A 17541-nucleotide genomic window follows, 5' to 3' on the forward strand; every position below is an offset into this window, starting at 1 on the left:
AAGCCTGGGGAGAAAGATTCTTGAACCTAATGATAGACAATATGATGGACCAAAGAGTAAAGGAATGCACAAGATTCAGAGGAAACGACGAGCCGGCGAGATTGGACCTAGTTTTTACAATGGGTATACAAATGAATGATGATATAAGATATAAGTGCCCATTGGGAAAGAGTGACCATGCAATATTAGAAATAGATAAAAAAGGGAAAGGAAGATAGAGACGATTCATACAAAGGAGACCGATTAAATTACAGAAAGGCTGATATTGAGAATCTCAAGAACTATTTTAAAAACGTAGACTGGGAGGAGATGGAAAACTCAGAGACAATGCAAGACAAATATAACTTATTTTTGGAAATATACAAAACAGGAGTCAGGGAATATGTCCCAAAATATAGACCTAAAGAAGAAGGAAAGAAAGATTGGTTTAATGCAAGGTGTGCTAGGCAAAGGAGAAAAGAGATGGAGCATGGAAAAGGTGGAGGAGAAATAGGAATCCAGCAAATAAGGAAAACTTCAAAGCAGCAAGAAATGAATATGTTAAGGTGAGGAAGGAAGAGGAAAAGAACTTGAAAAAACATTGTCGAAAAATGTAAGGAGCAACCAAAATTGTTCTATAGATTCATAAATGGAAAAATTAGGCAAAAAGAAACAATAGAAAGGTTAAAAGGAGAGAACGGGATGGTGGAAGACCCAAAAGTATGGCAGAACTATTAAATAAAAATTCCAGGAGGTCTTTACTAAGGAATCCAAATTTGAGAGGCCACAGAGTAATAGAGAGACAATCTATATGAAAGAGATTAAAGTAACCAAGCTTGAAATAAAAGAGTTAATGAAGGAACTGGATGAAGAGAAGGCAATGGGACCGGATGAAGTCTCAGGCAGAATACTGAAAGAATGTAGGGAAGAACTAGCAAGTCCTATATACAACATCATAAAATGCTCAATAGAAAATGGAACAGTACCAGTAGAATGGAAAAGAGCTGAGGTGGTTCCCATATATAAGAGCGGAAGGAAGGAAGAACCTTTAAATTACAGACCGGTATCACTAAGTAGTGTAATATGCAAGATGTGTGAAAGAATAATAAAGAAACAATGTATTGAGTTCCTTGAAGACAACAAATTAATATCAAATAGCCAATTTGGTTTTAGAAAAGGACGGTCTTGTGTAACTAATTTATTGAGTTTCTATTCTAGAATAGTTGATAGAGAACAAGAGAGAGAGGGATGGGTTGACTGCATTTATTTGGATTTAAAAAGGTGTTTGACAAAGTGCCACATGCAAGATTACTGTGGAAGTTAGAGGAGAAGGGTGGCTTAAAAGGAAGTACATTGAGATGGATAGAAAATTATTTGAGGGGAGAGAAATAAAGATATGAAGTCAAAATGGAGAGCAGTAGAAAGCGGAGTGCCACAGGGGTCAGTATTGGCACCAATACTTTTCCTCATTTATATTAACGACATGCCAGAAGAAGTGAACAGCTACATAAATTTGTTTGCGGACGATACGAAACTGTGCAGAGTTATAAAACAAAAAGAGGATTGTGAAATACTGCAAGAAGACCTAAATAAGATCTGGGAATGGAGTAAGAAGTGGGAAATGGAATTCAATGTGAACAAAAGTCATGTCATGGAAATGGGAAAGAGTGAAAGACAACCTGTTGGAATCTATAAGGTGGGAGATGGAGTAGAACTGGAGAAAGTAAAAAGGAAAAGGACTTAGGAGTGACGATGGAAGAAAACAATCAACCAGTAAGCCATATTGATATAATTTTTAGAGAAACATATAATTTGCTAAGGAATATTGTAGTAGCATTTCACTACATGGACAAAGAAATGATGAAGAAATTGATAAGTACTATAATAAGACCCAGATTGGAATATGCAGGAGTAGTGTGGACCCCTCATAAAAAGAAACACATAAGAAAATTGGAGAGGCTACAAAGAATAGCTACAAGAATGGTTCCAGAATTTGAAGGGATGACATATGAGGAGAGACTAAAGGCTATGGATCTACCAATCCTGGAACAAAGAAGGGAGAGAGGAGACCTGATACAAGTTTATAAATTGATCAACAGAATGGACCAAGTGGATAATGAGAAACTGATCCTGAGAGAAGAATATGACATCCAAAGCACAAGATCGCATAGTAAAAAGCTTAGAAAAGGAAGATGTCTGAGAGATATTAAAAAATATAGTTTCCCGCAGAGATGTATTGAGACGTGGAACAGTTTAGATGAAGAAGTAGTGTCTGCAACGAGTGTGCACACTTTTAAAGTGAGATTGGATAAATGTAGATATGGAGACGGGGCCACACGAGCATAAAGCCCAGGCCCTGTAAAACTACAACTAGGTAAATACACACACACACACACATGGCCCGGTAGCTCAGTGGTTAGAGCACTGGCTTCACAAGCCAGATGACCGGGGTTCAATTCCCTGGCCGGGTGGAGATATTTGGGTGTGTCTCCTTTCATGTGTAGCCCCCTGTTCACCTAGCAGTGAGTAGGTACGGGATGTAAATCGAGGAGTTGTGACCTAGTTGTCCCGGTGTGTGGTGTTTGCCTGGTCTCAGGCCTATCCGAAGATCGGAAACAATGAGCTCTGAGCTCGTTCCGTAGGGTAACGTCTGGCTGTCTCGTCAGAGACTGCAGCAGATCAAACAGTGAATTACACACACACACACACCACTAGATAAATACACACACACACACAACCTTACAAGCTAGAAGAGAACACGGGGACCTAATAACAATGTATAAAATAGTAAATGATATTGGAAAGATAGAAAAAGACCTGGTGATGTTGATAGAAGAAGATGGAAGGATAAGAGGACATGAAGAGAAAATCAGGATGAGGCAGTGTGTGAAGGATATTGGAAAATAGTTTTTTCACACAGAGCAGTGGAAAAATGGAATGCATTGGATAATGAAACTGTTACAGCACATAGTGGGCATAACTTTAAAGAAAAACTTGATAAATGGAGATGTGGAGACAGGACACTATGAGCCCCGCTCGAACCCTGTACAATACAACTAGGTAAATACACACACACACCTGAATCCTCAGAATTCAGACTGGAGGACAGGTTTTATGAGCAAAACACCAGAGTAAGCCTATTGAGGAGGAGGGTCAAACACCTGGAGGACCTAGTGAAAGAACTAGTAACTAGGCTAAAAATCATGGAAAAGGAAAAAGATCATGAAGGCAGCGAACATGGAAGTGCTAAAAAAAAAAACTATGATGACCTGAAAAATAAAGTTTATGCAAGTGAAAAGAAAATGGAATATAATGAAGATAATGCAAGAAAAATAAGTGAAAACCAAAATTGTTTGAAGATGGACTGAAAGTTAGTTTTAAAAAAATTATAAAAGACTCAGCCAAGGAAAGGGAACAGGAGGTTGCCAAGATGGTAATAAAGGTAATTAAGGAAAAGGAAAATTTTGTTAGGAATACTGCAAGAAAGAAAAAGTGCATTGTTATCTTTGAATTAAAGGAAAAAGTTAGGCCAAGTAGACATGAAAGAGAAGAATATGAGAAAAAGCAGGCTAAGAAAGTAGTGATGGAGGTGATGGATGATGAAGAAGCAGGCAAGAGATTGAGTGAAAAAATTGAAAAATTCTGTAGACTGGGGAAATACAAGTAGGAAAAAATACGTCTATTAGATTAGAATAAGATCTCAAGCAAAAAGCCTGCAAAAGCCTGGAACAGATAGAGAAGAAATAGAAGACAAAATCATTGGTTAGACTACGCCCAGAAAAGAAACTAGTAGATCAAGATTCAGAGAATGGAACAAAAAAAACCACGAGAAGGATATAGTGGACAAATGTAAGGACCAACCAAAATTGTTTTACAGACATGTGAATGGCAAGCTGATAAACAAAGGAGAAATAAGCAAACTAAAATACAGTAATGAAACATACAAAGACCCAGAAGATATGGCAGGAGTGATGAGCAACTGCTTCAAGTCAGTCTTCACCAGAGAAAGCAACTTCTAATGTCAAACCCTAGTGGAATTAACTGATGGTGTTTGTGAAATACAAGTGTCAGTAGAAGTAGTAAGGAAAATAATGAAAGAACAAGATGTAAGAAAAGCCTCAGGTCCTGATGAAGTGTCAAACTGGACTGTAAAGAAATGCAGTCACCAGTTAGCAGATAAAGTCCACAACATCATTACGAGTTCTTTAACCCCTTCTTGGTGGCAGGGCAGATGAGTGAACTACTAAATGAAAAATTGTCTGTATATAGATTCTACCAACTTTCATCTATATATCTATTATATATAATTTCCCCACAAATGGGTACTCCTGATTGACATCTATATATAGATTCTGTCACAAAACTGAACAGACAATTGAATCTATATATAGACTCTGCTACAAAACTGAACAAACAAATTAATCTATATGTAAGTGTTGTTTGTGTTTGATTGGTGATAATATATGTTAATATACTTGTATGAATGTTTTAGTTATTCACATCCAGGACTTGTGACCTGGTCGTAGTTTGCTTCCTCTTTTCTTCATATTTTTTCACTTACGTACATGTTTTGTACCCATTCATTTTAAGACAATGTTGCTGGCGTGTGGTACAGTTCTTTCTTTGACATGAAAGGCTAATAATGAAAAAAAATGGAAATAATGCAAAAAATTCCAGTATTAGCTTATGTGCGTTGCACATCCACCATCAACAAAGTGCAAGCGGTGACTGGCCTTGAAAGGCCATGTTGACCAGTGCTTGGGTAGCTGAGATGCCAAAGAATTATTTATTTTATTAATTTTCTTACTTGTAAGGAATCGTCTATATATAGCAGATGCTACAACTTAGTGCAGTAAAATAAGAACAAGCATCTATATACGTATAGATGATCCAACAAAAAGTCATGTTTTCAAAACATCTATATATAGATCCTCTGCCAGGAATGGGTTAACAGAGGGTGAAATACCAACAGATTGGAAAAGAGTGGATATTGTGCCCATATTTAAAGGAGGAAATAAGGAAGATCCATTAAATTACAGACCAGTGTCATTGACTACTTGTAATACCAAAAATATGTGAGAGGATAACAAAGAAGAAATGGATGAAATATCTGGAGAAAGGTATGTTGACAGATAGACAGTATGGATTTAGAAAAGGAAGATCATGTGTCACAAATTTAATAAGCTTCTACTCAAGAGTGGTTGTTGACATAGTGCAAGAAAGGAATGGCTGGGTGGACTGCATATAGCTAGATCTAAAGAAGACATTTGACAAGGTCCTGCACAAAAGGTTACTATGAAAACTTGAACAAAATGGAGGACTAAAGAGAGGGCTTTTGAAATGGATGGCTGACTTTCTAAAAGACAGAGAAATGAGAACAATTATAAGAGTTGTTACAGCACATAATGTGCACAACTTTAAAGAAAAATTAGATAAATGGAGACATGGAGACAGGACACCATGAGCCCCACTTGAACCCTGTACAATACAACTGGTAAATACACACACGAGGATATATACGTAGAAAAGTACAATATGGAGATGGACTGGCAGAGGTTTTAGGCATAACAATTAGGACCAGTGGGAGGAAAAGGAGGAGTTTCATATTAACATATGTGCCACCAAAGACTAATATATGGAGGCTTGATGTGCACAAAGAAATGCAAAATAAAGTGAAAATTGCTTGGACAATATGTTAAGAAAGGACAGAAGACTGCTACTTGTGAGGGATCTAAACTGCAAACACGTAAACTGGGAAGAAGTGGTTATAAACAGTCATGTTGGACGATGGTGGGGAAGAAGTGTTACAACTGGCAATAGTATACACACTGGACCAATGGGTGAAGGACTAAACAAGGTATAGAGGGGAAGAAGAACCATCTATGCTGGATTTGATATTCAAGAAATAAATTTATCCAACCATCAGATGTCGTAGCCCAATGGGAAAAAGCGATCATGTGGTTTTAGAAATTAAATTTGAGGATCAGGAAATTTTGAAATGTAATGAGGAACACAAACAAAAAAAGAATAAACCACGCCAAGACATATTTTGAAGGGTTAAGAAATTACTCCAAGAGAAATATGAAATATTTCAGATTAAAGGTGGAGTGTTGGAAGAAAGGCAATGTGATGGAAGGCAAAGCTGTTCTTGATGTCGTATGGGATATTGATGAGAAGGAAGTAAGGCACTGATCTGATTTTTGTACATAGTTTGCAATTGAAAGTTTGGTTATGCCTTGAAGTTTAAGAATTTTTGTGTTTTTACATAAATAGAGAGTGGTGTGTTCAAGGCAAGAACTTTTTGTTATAATTCTAATGATTTTCTTATGAAGTCTGTCCAGGCATGTCAGACTGGTAACATAAGTGGTACTCCAGATAGGATTGCAGTAAAGAAGGTGTGGATATATATGTGCATAATACAAGGTTTTCATTATTTCACTGAAATAAAATCTCTCAGTCTGTACAGCATGGCAGTGCTTCTTGAAAGTTTGATAGGTACATGATTTTTAATGGGATTTAAAGTTAAGGTTTTTGTCAAACGTGACTCCTAAAAGCTTAAAACTGGTTGTTCTACATATAATGTTATTATTGATTGTTAGTTCAAGCAAGAGAGCATTTATTTTATAAGAAAAATACAAATACGTAGTAAGTTTTATTGGAATTAGTAGTAAGTCCATTACTTAAGCACCAGTCATGTTATGATCTTGATTAGCTTGTAGAAATAATGTTTCATTATTTGAGTTTGTGAAATATAAGGTCATGTCATCAGCATAGAGGATAGCATAAGCAAAGATGAAAATATCTGCAATATCATTGATGTACAGAGTGAACAGAATAGGTCGTAAGACACTCTGTTGTGGGAAATCAGTAGAAATGTTTCATGTGAAAAACTTATGACCATCATTTTATTGTACATTGAGATCTGTTTGTTAGATAGTCTTGGAACCAGGAATGTAGCAGTCCACATATATATACCATAAAAATATAATAAGTAGAATCATGTGGTTAACCATGTTGAAGGCTTTGGAAAAAGTCAACAAAGATGAATAAGACTGATAGTCTATTGTTAATAGATGAGTGGAGGTGAAAGGAAAAATTGTTAAGGGCATCATAAGTGCTAGAACCAGACCTAAATCCATACTGACATTTACTCAAAATGTTCTTATTTTCAAAATAAGTCTCTAATTTATTTCTCATTAATAATTCAAATATTTTGGAGAATAGAGATAGGGTGGAAATGAGACAATAATTGTTAAGCCCATCTTTAGGGCCAGGCAAAGGTGTAATATTTGCAGTCTTTAAATAAGAGGGAAATTTACCAGTGGATATTGATTGATTTGAAAAGTTTTGCAATGGGATAAGCAATTTCCTCAGTGTAAGTATATGATGAAGATTTCATTAACATTTGACTTTTTATTTTTGAAAGTCTTGATAACATTCATCACAACAATAGAATTGACTGGAGGGAAAAATCATAGTTTTGATAACTTCCATGAAGATTTGCAGTTTCATTTCTGATAGCAGGGGATAGTGCATCATTGAGTCTAGTTGCAATTTCACTAAAAAGTTAATTAAGAGCTTCTGCTATTTTTTCGGCCTTGTTAAGTGAAGCTCTTTATGGAATAAAGTGAGTGTCTTTGTTTTGGGTTGATGACGACCAGCTAATTCATTAATAATTTGCCATATTTTCTTAGTATTGTTTTAAAGTTACTGAAAATATTAATGTAGTAATTATTCTTTCTAGTTCTAATTGATTGTGTAAAATAGTTGCAGTATAGCTTGTAAGTATAGTAATTGACAGGTTCTGATTTTCTTTTGTATTTAATTGAGTTAACTGATGTTAACTATGGATTAGAAAGTTGTTTGGCAGTCATAAGTTTGATTACTTTGGGGAATTGTTTGTTGTAAAACTTATTCAGAGTTTCTGTAAAATTATTTAAGTTTACATTTATGTTATCAGAATTAAGTATATCATTTCAGTCACTTACAGATAAATTAGTGGTAAATAACTTATGTTGAAATCTGTTAAAGGTTCTCTAGACTATCTTGTACTTAGTGGAGGGATCAAATATTAATGTAATGTGTCTGAAAGTGGGGAGGTGGTCAGATAATTGGTAGTGGATGATTCCAGAGGTAAATGGTGGAGTTAGGTTTGTCCAAATGTGGTCAAGGAGTAAAGGTTGACCTAAATTAAGATTATCAAGAAGTCTAGTAGGGCAAGATATAGTGTTTGCATGGAATTTAAAAATTGGTTAGTGGGCTGATGGGAAGAATGCTCATGGAGATTAATATTAAATCCCCAAGTAGTTGTTTTTCTTTTTAAGATCCTGAGAAGGAATGTTATGCATTATATCCGTAAATTCTTCCACTGCAATATGCTTACTATGCAGTCTGTATATAACAAAATATAAAAGTAAGTTCAAAGTTTTAACATAATTATGTGTATCTATGTCATCGTTAACAAAGGTATATTGTTGAATAGGTACAATTTGAAGGTCAGAATTATTGAAAAGACTAACTCCCCAATGTTCTCTGTGAACTCTATGAGAGTGATAAGCAGCATAACCTAGGACATTGAGATGAGAGATGGAATCCTTTAACCAAGTTTCTGATAATGCAATAATATGAGGTGTGTTATTAATATTAAAGCATTGAATGAGAGAATGGGCCATCAAAATTTTTCTGAAGACATCTAACATTGAGGTGGAAGATGTTTATGCAAGGATGTGGCACAGTACTAATGTGTGAGTTTTATTCTGTAATACTGTAATAATTGGAGATGAAGCCAAGGTCACCGTGATCATTTACTATTCTGAAGATCTCTGTTCCAATATCATCTGCATTTATAGGATTGTCATTATTAGCATCATCATGTAGTGATTCATAGAGATTTATCATTTATAATTAGGAAAAATTTAAAAAAAGGAAGTCTTAAGTAAAAAATAAATAAATAGTTAATAATAATGATAAATAAAGGTTAGTTATATGCTCTTCTACAGACTCAGCAAGGTATATGTACAGATATTTTGTAAAAAGTACTACATGATCATAAAGAGAAGTCATATGGATCAGTTATGTGTACACTGTCAGCTCTTGCCAACAAGGCAGTTCAAAAGGAAACATGTATAATGTGGCATTTCAGTAGGCAATATACCAATACATGGAAAGAAGCAATTACCAGATATATAGTATAATTTCTCCAAGTAAAGAAACTGTTATAATAAAAATTATTTCAAAGCATTATCACATGGTAGTAGTAGTAGTAGTAGTAGTAGTAGTAGTAGTAGTAGTAGTGGTGGTGGTGGTGGTGGTGGTGGTGGTGGTGGTGGTGGTGGTAGTAGTAGTAGTAGTAGTAGTAGTAGTAGTAGTAGTAGTAGTGGTGGTGTTGGTGCCAAAAGTGGTTGCAGAAGTAAGGTATATACTAATTGGAAAACTCGAGAGATCATAGGTTTTTGCAAAAATATGGGTGACTGTACAGTATGTTGTAGGGATATAATTGTTGATAAGAGTTTGATGAAAAAGAAAGATTATTGAAACTCACTGGAAAATGAACATTTTAAAAGGTAAGACAAAGTAGCAGTAAAAATCTCCTGCAACAGAATCCTAACATATGCATACATATTAATCAGTAGTGACACATAAAAGGGAAGTAAATAAGTAGTGCTCATTCAAACCTAGTGGAACACTTGCTATAAATGAGTGGTTTAAGTTTAATTCTCTAGGCTTAAGTATTATCTCTGAGTGCAGGGAATTTGTCTAAGAAGGTATGAAGGGATTCATCACTTGTATGTTAGAGTTAGTGCACTTCAATTTGATATATTTTGCCATCTCTTATGTAGCATTGTTGGAACTGATCTTTGTGCAGCTTTCTAATGTTCAGATAGTTTTGAAGATGGAAAGGCATTTAGGGATTAGACTTTCATTGATATATAAGTTAGGTCTCATTTTGATGCAGGTACTCATGATCTCATCTTCTATATGGTGGCTGTGGAGTTTGGTGGCCTAAAAGCCCTTGCTGCTGTTCTATTGCCATGTTCCTTACCATAAGCTACCAGGAGATTGTGTAGCTCAGTCTTCTTCCACCTGCTGCCATAACAGTGATGGTGTTAATGTGTTTTGCTATGATTATGACCTTGGTGTTATTCTTCACTGATAGATTGCATTGAGTCAGAGTGGCAATCAGCTGATATTTATAAACTTGCATCACAGCCTCACAGGTTAGATTTCTTTCATTTTTATGATAATTTGTTCTTAAAGTGATAATACTGGTATTGATAGTAATAAATGAAATAATGATGCATGCAGTTAGTGTAAGTAAAAGTACTGGAAAAAAAGTGTTTCCTATATGCCATCGAATGCGGTGGACGATTAGGAGCTAAGGTGGATAGGCAGATTCAGAAAATGTTTTTAGTGGTGAAAATAAGAAATCTAGTGAGAGTGCAAGTGTTAGTGAACCACAGCCCTCCACTAGTGTGTTCACAGGAATCACACCAGGAGACAAGTTACCAAATGTTTTCATGGATGGTGACTCGTCCTCCAATGAATAACCTCCCTCCTCCTCCCCACCCTTCTCCCCTCCTCCTCTATGTTATTCAATACCAGCCTTCATTTACAATAATTACAAATCAAAATTATAAAAAAGTTTCCATTGAAATTTTGTAAACTTAAGGTTTTGCTAAGATTAGAATGAATTACTTGATTTATAGGTATTGGTAGTCAAACTTTTTGATACTCGAACAGCCATTTGGAACAAATTAAGTTTGAGTATTGAGTCTCCACTGTATAATTTATCAAGTGTATTGTTTCCCCCTCATATTACATTTCACTGATTGTTTGTATGCTGGGATCTTTCCCTGGGAATTACATGCATTAAAATCTCCCAATATCAGCCTTGCACTTTCTGCCCATCAGTTTTCAATTTAGAGATGCACCTCTCTAGTATTTCCACAGCTGCTGACATGCTGCATCCATAGGGATGTACACAATGATAAGTTCTACTTTGACTAATGCCTGTGGAAGTTAGAACGGATGACAGGATATCACGAGATACTCTAAGTCTTTATCGTAGTAGTTTTAATTAATATTCACCTGTGAACACCATTTTTCATTAACATACACAGTTACTCCACCTCCTTGACCCTTGTATCATCAGCATTGTAGTTGACAGCTTGACATGCATTTCAAACAGTTGTGTGTGCATAACCTGAAAATGATTAAGTGTTTTTTGGGGATCTTTCCATTTGTGTGCACTTGCCTATCTAGCTCAGGAAACATTCGGAATTTAGAGTTGTTCAGAATTCTGGAGCTTGAATGAATGCTTATGCACCTATGGTGCTTAAGTCAGTATCTGTTTTGTCAAGTGTTATTACTTATTTGCTACTTTTATTTTTCATGGCCATGGTGAGCAGAAATTTTGCAGTAGGTTTCATTGAAGATAGGGTGAAGGTAGTACCTTCAGCATGCACTTAATTTTGAGTTGTGCTAAATTACTAAGTAAATTTGGGCATGCTCTTATAATTTAGCAGTTGTTGTAAGTGGTTATTTGATAAGTTCATGCATGCCATGGAATATTGTTGCTGGACTAAGAGATTTATGCCATGATTTTGATGGAATTGAGATTGTTCTTTATCCTCCAGAAATGGATTTGTGTAGAAGTATAACATGAGAGGCAACAATGACTTGTTTAATGTTGACATATTGGTGTCCTGCTTGTTATCTCCAGTACTGAAATTTCTTTATCGCTCGTCCACTTCAAATTATCACTGAAGATGCCATAATAGTGCTTTGCTGAGAAAGACTTAAACTTATTGGTCAGACTGAACCACTATGGATGATTAACATAACATGGATGTGACTCAACTTATAAAATATTTACACATCAATATATATATATATATATATATATATATATATATATATATATATATATATATATATATATATATATATATATATATATATATATATATATATATATATATATATATATATATATATATATATATATATATATATATATATATATATATATATATATATATATATATATATATATATATATATATATATATATATATATATATATATATATATATATATATATATATATATATATATATATATATATATATATATATATATATATATATATATATATATATATATATATATATATATATATATATATATATATATATATATATATATATATATATATATATATATATATATATATATATATATATATATATATATATATATATATATATATATATATATATATATATATATATATATATATATATATATATATATATATATATATATATATATATATATATATATATATATATATATATATATATATATATATATATATATATATATATATATATATATATATATATATATATATATATATATATATATATATATATATATATATATATATATATATATATATATATATATATATATATATATATATATATATATATATATATATATATATATATATATATATATATATATATATATATATATATATATATATATATATATATATATATATATATATATATATATATATATATATATATATATATATATATATATATATATATATATATATATATATATATATATATATATATATATATATATATATATATATATATATATATATATATATATATATATATATATATATATATATATATATATATATATATATATATATATATATATATATATATATATATATATATATATATATATATATATATATATATATATATATATATATATATATATATATATATATATATATATATATATATATATATATATATATATATATATATATATATATATATATATATATATATATATATATATATATATATATATATATATATATTTTTTTTTTTTTTTTTTTCAGTATGTACCAAAGTACAGTTGCATTATGTCAGCTGTCATGAGGTGAGGAAACAGCAAGTGAGATTTTATTTATATCCATGTAGATGATGCTGTAAAAGTTAAGATATTTCTAATAAAGATGTCTCTTTTTCTATAGGTCTCTCAATGCAGCAAGGACTAGCTTCTCTACCAGTAATGGACCAGACCACTATGGCAAATACACAGGTAAGAATACTCATACTGTTAGCATACTTTTTTTTATCTTATTTCTGAAAATAGAGTATTACTACATGTATTTTGATTGTTCATACATATGAGAGTTGTTTCAAGAGATTTGCTAAGATTTCTTATTGAAAGAAAAATAACAGCATGACTCAGATAAAACCTGAGATGTGAGGCTGAGAATTAGACCAAAGCACTGTAAATCTGAGTGGAATTAAGAATTTAAAGACATTAAATCAGTATCCTATCCTTAATATTATCCCTCAATGGTTTGCCAAGAAGAAATGGATGACTGTTATAGAAGTTTAAGAGAAACCATAATGTTAAATATTTTAAATGGCATGTTTTATCAAGTGTATGCAATGAAAAAATAATAAAAAGTCACAGCTCAGGAAAAATGGATTTGCTTTCATATTAGTATAAGCAAGTATCACATGGGCACTTTTTTCCGTGACATCATGTCGTGACACCATTTTACAACAATGTGTTGCAGAACAAGTGAGATTTCACTTGACACGGCATCCACAGACACTATCGAAAACTGTCACAGATGTCCTACAACTCTGAGAAAGTGAATATATTACTGTATTAAATATAATACAAGTTTCCCTTGTTTTACAATTGGTTATGTTCCTGAAAACCAGATTGAATAATGAACGATTGAATAGCGAACTTAAGTTTCAATAGGATTTAATTTAATGGAGAGACCCAGCAAACACTGAAAACTTGACAGTTTGGATACTCTCCTATTAGAGATGATGTATGAATACATGTTTATGTTGCAGGCAGCCTCACCATGCATTGTAGTGATGTAAATAGGTATGCCTCAGAATGAAGGAGTTAAAGATAAACAATTAACTTTACATAACAACATAAAGTTAACTCAGTCTCAAAATGATAATAACTATAAATATTTATCTCTAAGTTAACTTAGTCTCAAAATAATAATAACTATAAATATTTGTCTCTATAATACTTAAACACCTGAAATCACATAAAATATTCATGTATAAGTATTGTAGGCAGGCATGCAAGCTGAGTCATAGTTTAGAAATTTGAGTGTGCAGAAAGTACTATATGATATTTCTTTGGCCTTGAAGGATATAAGTTCTCATTTCACTCATTATTGCCAAAAATCAACATAAAAAAATCAGATGATCCTGTGGTGTTGATAGCACCAATGATTTGGTTATCATTTGTTGAATTTGAAGTAATGGATATGAGCTGCACAAAATTTTTCTCTTTTTAGTCAAAAGGTACCTGGGCTAACAGCGGAGTAGACATAAGTCTTGACAACCTGACTATCAGTGGCCAGAAGAAGGCTCCAGCACCAAGCATGAACCAACTACAAGGAAGCAGTCATGTCATACCATCCCAGCCTGTGGCACCTCAACCAGGTAAGGAATAGATTTTCATTGCATGTGTAATATGAGGTACAATCAAAATATTCCAAAACTACTTATAAAGAAAATACTATGATATATTTTTTGCTGCCATCTCCTCCAAACCGTAGACTTGAGTAGTACTATTACCTGTTGTTCCTCATGCTCACAATTCTCCCTGGAAACAAATTTCTCTAGATATGTCAGGCACCATCTTTGATTTATGTCTACTTTCTGTTGTCTTTATTAAACTTCATTTTTTGGAACAGGAAAAAGTCAAAGTGAATGAGGAAGAGATTGGGAGGTAGAAAGTATCTTATATTAGTATGGATGAAAGATGAACGTTTCAATGCACTTGAGTTAGTGTAATTTTATGACAGGTTCTCTATTCTATGCTCAGACTTGACAGTAATAGGGTGCATTTTGAAACTGTGCATTAGAATTACATGAACTGCCCCAAAAATACACTGATGTTGGTACTTTTTGTGATGATCTTTATTGAAAGAGAAAATTTTGCTAACATTTTTGTGTTTATCTTTGTAATATTGTCTCTCAGACATTGGGTGTCATTCAAAGTATTTTGCATTGCTCATTTCTTTACTGTCATTGCTCTGCAATTAATTCAGTGGCCATTGTTACTAAATTCTAGAAGGATACATTGATATTTGTTATCCTTTCAAGTTTTAATTCCTTTTAGAAGATGCAAGTAAGGAAATGAATATGATACAAAAGTTTGTAACACAGGTTTCAATGATGAGTGTCACAGCACTTTCTGTGCTTATTTGTTAGTGATGTTATTTGTTCTTGTTGCATGAATCTGCATCAGTCTTTTGTAAAACAAGTTGTCATGAAACTTAATTGCATATTAAGTGTGTGGGATACTTCTTCATAGAGTTACATGGATTGTTTCTTTTTAAAGGTGCCATTCTGTTATAAAGATCCTTCAACTCAGATTTGGAGGAAAAATGTTTGTTGAAGGGAACTATTATTCTTGCTTGATGAATTATTAGTAATGCTGTGAAAATGTGTAATGAAAACATTTTTGTGAATGTTATATAAAGAGTTTCCCTCAAGAAAATTTTTTCTCTCAGTTCAGTATTAAGGAAAAGACAGTTTGGGTAAGAAGACCACTCCCTGTGTAATGGCAGCTTCAATGACACTGTAGCACTGAAATAATAGGAATTATCATTCCTGCTTAGTAAAATATTAAATCATTCCAGTAATTTTGTGAAAATGCTTCATGAAAACTTCACCACCAGTGTTTTATTGTGAATGTGTCATAGTAAAAAGTTTTCTGCAAGAAGGATTTTTCCATTAATTCAGTATTAATTCAGTATTAAGGAAGGGGCAGTTTTGGTAAGAAAGTGCTCACTGTATAATAGCTGCTTCAGTGACACTAGCACTGAAATGGTAGGAATTGTTAGTGTGTTATTACATTAGCTGGGAAGTTTAACTGTATGGGCAAGATCAATTAAGGTGGAGATAGCCGCAAGAAATCTTGTGTGAGGACATATAATTTGCTTTTGTTTAACAAGGAGAATTCAGAAGCATATAATTCTTGATTACAGGAATGATGATGATGGGAGGAGGTCCCATGATGGGAGGGAGGATGATGGTTCCTCCACACCCACAAGTGCCTGGAGCATCAGTAGTGAATGGTAGTGTGGTGTCTCCCATGATAATGCAGCAGGGTGGTATGATAGGAGGACCAAGAGTACCACTGGGGGGTGTTGCTCCTAATATGCCTGCCACCATAACCCCTATGATGGGAATGATGTCACAAAATCCAGTTGGTTCTATGTCCATGCCCAATAATATGGGATTGTAACAGGCACTATGGCTTTACACACAGTGTATGAGCTATATCTTTGATTAGTAGTGAAAAAAAAAAAAAAAAGAAAGAAAGAAAGAAAGAAAAAAGAAACACTAACATTGGGGATATTATCATATATGAAGAAGAAATTATTCTCTACTTTTGAAGATGATGTTGGAAACCATGAAAGGGATTTATGAACAACCAATAAGGAAATTAAAACATAATTTGATATTCGTATTCTCATGGTACTTGCATAATCACTTCATACAGATATTTATGCAAAGACTGGGTTTTTTTTATTGTAATCCTTGCTTATTATCTGGGATGAGAAACAATTATTTTATTCTTGACTTGTTTTGCCCATGGGGGTTCTTTCCTGCAAAGAAGCCCCATAGCAAAACTAGTCAGGATAAATTATTAATTTTCCAGTCATTGTTTCCTTCACCACCTTCCATATTTTTATTATTATTATCATTATTGTTTTTTTATTGTGATTCTCTCTCTCTCTCTCTCTCTCTCTCTCTCTCTCTCTCTCTCTCTCTCTCTCTCTCTCTCTCTCTCTCTCTCTCTCTCTCTCTCTCTCTCTCTCTCTCTCTCTCTCTCTCTATTATTAAGTACATTTGTATATGCTTTGTTCCTCTCATTTATTATATTAAAGAGGTTAGTTTAAACCTGTTCAGGCAATTTATATATGAATGTTAAATGTGAAGTTAAAATTACAGTGAACTCTCTTGCACATATTGAATAAAAGAGTTATTTTCATTATCATTATTATTATTATTATTATTATTATTATTATTATTATTGTTATTACTATTGCCAGTTATTATCATGATCAATGTCATCCTCGACATTGTCATTCTCTTGAAATTTAAATATATCAATCCCTGATCCTTCTGATACTTTTTTTTTTTTTTTTTTTTTTTTTTTTTTTAAGTATTGATAAGTCATTTATATGTTTTAGTCAACTAAAGTAATAAGGAAGTTAGATAGGATTTGTTGATCATTGATTTTGATTTATACAAGTCTCATAGGCACACAGTAAGAAGAAAATATCTTGGTACATGGAACCATTAACTTGAGACCATTCTTCTTCCGAATATTATAACAATACATGAAGCATCTTTTCTGAAAAGTGGTATGTCAATGAGCTGATTAAGAAATTTTGTGAATGATTGTGTGCTGCACTTTCTTTTCTGTGCTTTTTTTAATTCAAATTTTTGA

At 32.7% G+C, this 17541-nt stretch overlaps 1 protein-coding gene across 1 annotated transcript in view; it reads left to right on the forward strand.

Moving 5' to 3' along the window:
• Positions 1–17085, forward strand: part of LOC123518683 (clathrin interactor 1-like) — a gene marked incomplete at its 5' end in the record, with an annotated part of 85465 nt that extends 68380 nt beyond the window's left edge. The window contains 3 exon segments of the mRNA XM_045279648.1: positions 13055–13122; positions 14369–14516; positions 16070–17085. Coding sequence (XP_045135583.1) covers positions 13055–13122; positions 14369–14516; positions 16070–16329 — 476 coding nt within the window.
• Positions 17086–17541: the final 456 nt, after the last annotated feature.

The sequence above is a fragment of the Portunus trituberculatus genome, chromosome 44, assembly GCF_017591435.1.
Source record: "Portunus trituberculatus isolate SZX2019 chromosome 44, ASM1759143v1, whole genome shotgun sequence".
NCBI lineage: Eukaryota > Metazoa > Arthropoda > Malacostraca > Decapoda > Portunidae > Portunus > Portunus trituberculatus.